At 40.4% G+C, this 6,816-nt stretch overlaps 1 protein-coding gene across 1 annotated transcript; it reads left to right on the plus strand.

Annotated features, from left to right (window-relative positions):
* The first annotated feature begins 1,133 nt into the window (after window positions 1-1,133).
* LOC127751331 (myb-like protein X) lies at window positions 1,134-3,642 on the plus strand. Its single transcript, XM_052274731.1, has 7 exons — window positions 1,134-1,185; window positions 1,723-1,910; window positions 1,982-2,090; window positions 2,172-2,537; window positions 2,595-2,698; window positions 2,772-3,003; window positions 3,446-3,642. The coding sequence occupies exons 1-7, from the start codon at window positions 1,134-1,136 to the stop codon at window positions 3,640-3,642; spliced, it is 1,248 nt and encodes a 415-aa protein (XP_052130691.1).
* Window positions 3,643-6,816: the final 3,174 nt, after the last annotated feature.

Raw genomic sequence — 6,816 nt, forward strand, 5'->3', positions numbered from 1 at the left:
TGTATGACGTCTGGAAATTTGATTCAATGTTGAGTTCTTCTGGCTGGGTGCTATTACTCCGATGCAGTTCAGAGAGTAGAGATCTATCAGAAGACTCATCACTGCAGGAAGCTTCATCCTGGCCCTGGGCAATCAGGCAGTTCAGCATGTGAGTAGGCAACTGGGAAAGAAAAAAAATGTCTACAATGCAGTACCGAAGCAGTAGGAGTGCACAAAGTGAGACAATGAAAATCACAAACCGGTTGTCCTAGGAGCCATTGTTTCCTTTTCTTTGGAGGAGGTTCAGGGAGAGTAATGCCATCAGAGGATTCATCACCACTGCTCTCAGGGCTCGACGATTCAGAACTCGACTTCTCAGTGGCTGACATACCTTCACTGTGAATAAGAAAGAGGTTAAGTCTTCAGGAGGAGCACTCTACGTTTAGACCATTTCGGGAGATAATTTAGAAAAAAATAAATAAAAAAATCATGAACCTTTCTAATAATTACATATGGTCAGACTTGAGCGTGCGGACTTCAACAGAAACGACGGTTAATATTACGGCACATCCGCAAGGTGGGCACATCAGACCGGCAAACCAGCAGATAGATGGGATGGGTAAACAAAACAAAACAAACGCCATGCGGGACAATACGCTAATCAAGTTGTTTGATCTTTCGTGGTCTGCCATAGTCCGAGAGGTCCGTTATGTACTCAACGTACATCCAGAAAACAATTTTCGTTTCCCTTCGAAGAGAAGGCTTTGGCTTTAGGGTTTAAGAGTTATAAAATCTCCGTTCTGGTTAAAAAGCGGTTTGCATGAAATGAAGTGAGTAGTTGAACGTTTCCTGGTCCTGGTTACAAGATTTCGAACTGTTGAAGTAATACTTCGATAAGAGCAAACTTAAATACATTGTTTTACTGTTTCTCGATCATTTTATTGTCTTATTTGGTAGTTAATAAATGTTATTAACTAGGAAAATAGCACAGGTTTCATACTTTATTCAACCTGTGTATTGCAGTATTTCGATTTGGGGTGTTGGTACTTCCGGATATTTTGCCCTCTTTCCTATTCTCAACGGCTCCCTCCTCGCCACTTGTACAAGACTCCCGCCCAGTGAACTTTCTTGCGTGTAGTACTGGGACTTGGAAAATGTCGGAGCACAAGAGCAACCACGAAGAAGAATTGAATCCGGATGGTATTGGTAAGTTTCGTTACCATTTGACTGACAGGTTCCATAAACAACGCTAAAATCTTTTCCGATAACCGAGCCTCCACCTTGGGAGCAGGGTGGGATAGGTGGCCGGTTGTGTGCTTCTAAAGGACTTTATTGGTAAAGACACTTTGGAAACGGATTTCTAGTAAGGTATTTTTAAGGTATTTTTCCTGCGGACCATATCGATTTTTATTCGGAAATAATTTGTTCTGCGCCACACTTAACCTATCGGTTACGTCCAGCATGTATGTGCTAGCTTCGCGCGAAGCAGGTACATTGGCCAATTTTGATCATCTCCCTTTCGTCAATGCCACGAAAAACCTTAGATACCTCGTATTTTTACTGAAGTCTTTTAGCTCTGGAGTTATTGCTCTACTTAAACGGAATCCAACCTGACTGAGAATGATTGTAGGAGACCTCTTAATTTTGGATTTGTAATTTTATTCTGAGTTATGCAGGAGGATGAAAATAGTTTTGCTTCTCATAGTGTACAAAATGAATTTTTTCATGGATTATTATTTGTAGATGCCGAACATGCTGTGCCCGAGCCCGTGAAGCGTCATAGGAAGAGAAAGCGCAATGATGATTCCATGCGCGCTGAGAAATCTTTGTTGGAAAAGCAGCGTAGAGCATTGATGAAAAAGGCGAAGAAATCTGCTGGAAGTTGTGACAAAGTTGTGAAAAAGAAAGAAGAAAAGAAACTTCCCAAGCAGGTTTGTACACGACCGATTTTCAGTTTCTTTTATTGTGTTTCCAAGTTTTCAGTTGCTTACTTCTATTTTAGCTCTCTGCGTTGAATCTGAAGGCTGCCAAGTCTCAGGCTGATGAGATCAAAAAGCGAAGTGCAGCAGTCCACTGCTCATCCACTCCCATCTTGACGGAATCTCTCAAATGTATGCTCACTATTTATCTTTTCATGTCTGTTTTTTCATTTATTGTGCTTCTTGTGAAATACTTACGCTATTTTCTTACAGTTACTGGGAATAGACCATCAATCAGTCCTGTACAAAAAGCCAGTGACACTGAGCGAGTTTTGCCAGACAAGGAAATGGATGGGAATGTTCTTAGTGGGGCAAAGGTAGGAAAAGCATCCACCACTAAAGAGAATAAAATTAGCCATATCAAAGCTCGTTCGGAAAGTACAGCAAAACCCAGCACAAATTTCAGCAGCAGTGATGAAGAGTTTGCAGTAGGTAAAGAGAAAGATGAAAGTGGTGAAGAGTCAAGTGATGAAGAAGACAAAATTGGAAATATTGAAGAGAATGAAGATAAAAATAAAAGTAGTGAGGAGGAAGAAGATATAGATAGAAATAATCAAGAGAAAGAAAATGGAAATAAATGTGAGAATGCCAAAGAAAGTGGTGAGGAGGATGAAGATGACGATGATAATGATGAAGATGAAGATGAAGATGATGATGCATATGTTCATGGGAAAAAGCCCAAACCTTTGAAGACAGAGGAATACTTGTCTCACCTTCGGTACAAAAAGGGGGATGAAGATGTAAGTGTGAGCTTTTTTCTTATTATGCTAATATTGATTCTGATGCTTACTGAAAGGGTGTTTTTGATTGCAGAGTGTAGAACTGCACCCTGGTTCTGGCATATACGTAAATGATGATGCTTTACTGGGTCTAAAGTCCAAAAGCAAAACCCACAGCAGCATAGTGCGCAGTCTTTTAGAGATGGTGTTCACGGATGATGCTGTAATGAAATGCTCATTGCTGGGTGGAGTCCAGAAGGGACCTCTGGGGAAAACGACAGAGTCTCGACCAGGGCTGTATCCCAAAGCCTTGAAAGCAATTATGGGTGAGTTGATACCAGTGCTACCTCTTTCTCAAACTAGTTCGAAAGTATTGTGATAAAGACGCTTTATCAAATCTTCTGATATGTTATGTACGTGTTCATGGAAAGGGGAGAGGTGTGTGTTGTGGCTTTTAAAATATTGGGTTAGTTCTCTAAAAAAAAAAGAATAAGAAAAATTTCAAGAAAATAGTGATGAGGTGTACCCTTGATCATAGTCTCCCAACGAGAAAGTGATGTCAAACTTCAGTCAAAATAGGGTCCTTGATGATCATTCTCACGCCAAAATAGGAAAGACTTTAATACTTAACATTGAAAGCAGTAAAAGCTCTCTAATTAACTGGGTTCTTATCTGGGTGGCTGTGCTGAAGGTTGCATATAATAATTCATATTGATTTCTAACAGATCATAATTTTTTTCAATTTGTATCTTTCCCTTTGTATTACAGATATGGCAAAACATTTTTGTAAAGAAAAGAAGTTAAGGCGAGAAAGTGAAACCTCTCTTCATAGGAAGATGGGTACCAAAATGAGTGAAATGAGGGCACGGATCAGGAAGGAGATAGAATTCAAGAGGATGAAAGAAGAGAGAAAAAAAGAAAAGAAAGCAAGAAAGGCCAAGAAAGACCATGAAAAGCAGGATTAAAATGTTCCTCAATTGCTTTAAAAATTTTAGTGATTTCATTTTTGTTTTATATCACTTATTAGATGGTTATAAATCATATTTTTTAAATGTTCATTTAAAGTGAGACACGTCTTTTACCAAAAGATTTTAAGTGTCGGGGTTAGTTTTTAAATCATTTTAAATCAACGATCCCTATTTTGATTTTATGTTTGTATGTTTATTGCTGATTATACTTATAACAATCTTGTTTCTGAAGTTAATTTTATTTTTATAACAGTTGAAAAAGCTAGTTGCATGCAATAAATGCAATTTTCTATATGTAAACTTTTTGATATAAAGATATCTGTCTACTGATATTGTGCTTTTGTTCTTTCTGTTACTTATGGACCTTTAACTCGCACTTTCGCATATAGCCTCCTCCCCGGACCGCGTCGTTACACACCTGCCAACATACATGTCCTCATATCTACTATCAGACCTGGCAACATGACATATATGTATTCAGGTCTGACACCTGCCTCTCCGCGAAACACGCGATCAAGTCTGGGAACAGTTCTGATACCTGGCATCAGGTCTGACGCTTTATTTGTAAACAGATCTGACTGCGTAAAATTCTGTTTCCTGGCGGACTTTACATAAATGATTTCAGTTCTGGTACTTCAACCTGGACTCAGATGTGGCCAGACGTGCAATTGTTTGATGTCTACTTCCACATCTGCATTTTAGTCTGACCAGATCTGGTTACATATCTTGCTCAGTATTTGTGATGATATCTGTTGTCATATATGACCTTTCTTGCCTGGGATCTGAGATTATTACTTGTGGTGCTCCATGCTGCGAAAAGATTGATTTTAATTGATTAACCACTGCTACGGACGATAAGTTTGCCAGATTGCACAGTATGGTAAATTTAGAATAATAATCAACCAAGAGGAGATAGTTGGCTCTCCTGTACTCAAAAGCATCAGCAGCAATCATGCTCCATGGAGACTCTGGAATTGGAAATTGCTGTAATGGCTCTTTAATCTTTGCAGACTGGAACTGACAACATATCTGGCACTGCTGAACCAAATCAGTAATTTCAGAATTCATCTTTGGCCAAAATAAAACACCCCGAGCCTTTGCCTTGCATTTGTTTAAACCCTGATGAGCAAAGTGAACCTTGTCTAGCATTAGTTTTCTTAACGAGGTTGGAATTATTATTGCACTTCCTTTAAATAGCAATCCATCATGTTCATAGATATCAGCTTTACAAGTTGCAAATTCCCCAAGCTCTCCATCAGGCTCATTCATAAAATCTTTGGGCCAACCTGTTTTGATGTACTTGCGTAGCTTTTGCATCGCAGGATCCTTTGCAGTCTCAGCTTTGATGCTTTGAAGTCTTGAGTCCACAATGGGAAGGGCCGCTGTGATTGCTGCAACTTGAAGCTCCATCTCTTGACACAGCTGTAACATGCTGATCTCCACCTCTCTGTCTTCTTGAATAAATGCTCGGGATAGGGTGTCTGCAATGTACATCTCTTTTCCTGGCCTGTGAACTAATTGAATATCATATCTCTGAAGCCGCATCATCATTCGCTGCAGTCTAGGTGGACAGTCATTGATTAGCTTTCGGAACACTCCAATCAAGGGCTTATGATCAGTTTCAACCAGTATCTCCTTGTGATAAACATACTGATGAAACTTCTCACATCCATACACAATGGCAAGCAACTCTTTCTCTATTTGCGAATACCTTGTTTCAGCTGCTGTGAGTGCCCTCGATGCATAGGCTATTGGGTGTCCGTCTTGAATTATGGTCCCTCCAAGCCCATTTCTCGATGAATCGACAGACATGGTAATGGGTTTGTTGACATCAAAATATTTGAGGACTGGTGCTGATGATAATAACTGCTTCAGCTTGGCAAATGCTTCTCTTTGGGGTTGGTCCCAGTGCCATTCCACTTCTTTCTTCTTGAGAAGGCGGAGTGGTGCTGCAATACTGGAAAGGTTTGGTATAAAACGAGCAACATATTGTACCATTCCTAAGAATCTTTCTAATGCCTTGATATTCTCTGGAGTTTTAATGTTCACAATGGCTTTAACTCTGCTCTCAGCAGGTGTCATGCCAGCTGCAGAAAAGCAATGACCCAAAAATTCTACGGATTCCTGTCCAATTTGGCATTTCTCACCATTAAATTTGACTCCAGATTCCCTTGCTCTTTGCAGCACTGCTCTTAACCTGTCATCATGCTCTTGCTCCGTCTTGCCCCAAATCAATACATCATCAATATAAATCTTCACCCCTGCCTTTGAATATTTCAGAAAACTTGGTGTGAAAAATTTCTGATCCTAAATTCAAACCATACGGCAATCTCTTGAACATGTAGCGTCCCCAAGGGGTGTTAAAGGTGCATAATTTCGCACTCTCATCATCAAGCATCATATGGAGAAATCCTGTTCTAGCATCAAGTACCGAGAAATACTTAGCTTGATTTGCGACTTCAGCAGAAAACTCATCCAGGGTTGGTAATTGCCGGTGCTCCCTCTTGATGGCCATGTTGAGGTCCTTGGGGTCCAGGCATACTCTGAGTCCATTATTCTTCTTGTGAACCACCACCATTGAATTGACCCAATCCGTGGGTCCCTCCACCTTTTGGATGGTGTCGTGCTGTTCCATCCGTTGCAACTCCTTCTTGAGTGGCTCTCTTAGTGCGAAGGCAATTTTCCTGGGGGCATGAACAACTGGTGAGACATTTTCCTTCAGCACAATTTTATACACCCCATCAAACTTTCCAACCCCTTTAAAACAATCTTCGTAACCTTTGCATTTACCAGGTAGGTTGAGCGGAGTCTCCTGCTCATTATCTTCCTGCTCCGATTCAGTAGTGATCTGGTCAATAAATTTCCTCACTACTAGACCTAAATCTTCTGCAGCTTCCCATCCAAGCACAGGTTTGACATCATTACTATCAATTACGTGAAACTCCAACACATGCACTTTCTTGTTTACTTCGCATGGAACAAAGATTCTTCCTAGGCAGCTAACGTTACCTCTGGTGTAGTTGTAGATCATTTCTTCAACTGGATACAGATGAAACTCACCCCTCATCTGCCAAAAGACTTGCCTTGGAAGTGTGTTGATGTCTGCTCCGGTATCTACCTTGAACTTGATCCTTTGTCCATGGACTCCGATTACTTGATACCATCGCTGCT

Source organism: Frankliniella occidentalis, unplaced genomic scaffold (assembly GCF_000697945.3).
Source record: "Frankliniella occidentalis isolate FOCC.00 unplaced genomic scaffold, Focc_3.1 Scaffold430, whole genome shotgun sequence".
NCBI lineage: Eukaryota > Metazoa > Arthropoda > Insecta > Thysanoptera > Thripidae > Frankliniella > Frankliniella occidentalis.

Excerpts from the sequence above, each read along its gene's own strand:
- LOC127751331 (XM_052274731.1), top strand. The coding sequence starts at position 1,134 with ATGTCGGAGCACAAGAGCAACCACGAAGAAGAATTGAATCCGGATGGT. Across the intron at positions 1,911-1,981 it reads AAAAGAAACTTCCCAAGCAG|CTCTCTGCGTTGAATCTGAA; the intron begins GTTTGTACACGA and ends CTTCTATTTTAG. Across the intron at positions 2,538-2,594 it reads GAAAGAAAATGGAAATAAAT|ATGAAGATGAAGATGATGAT; the intron begins GTGAGAATGCCA and ends ATAATGATGAAG.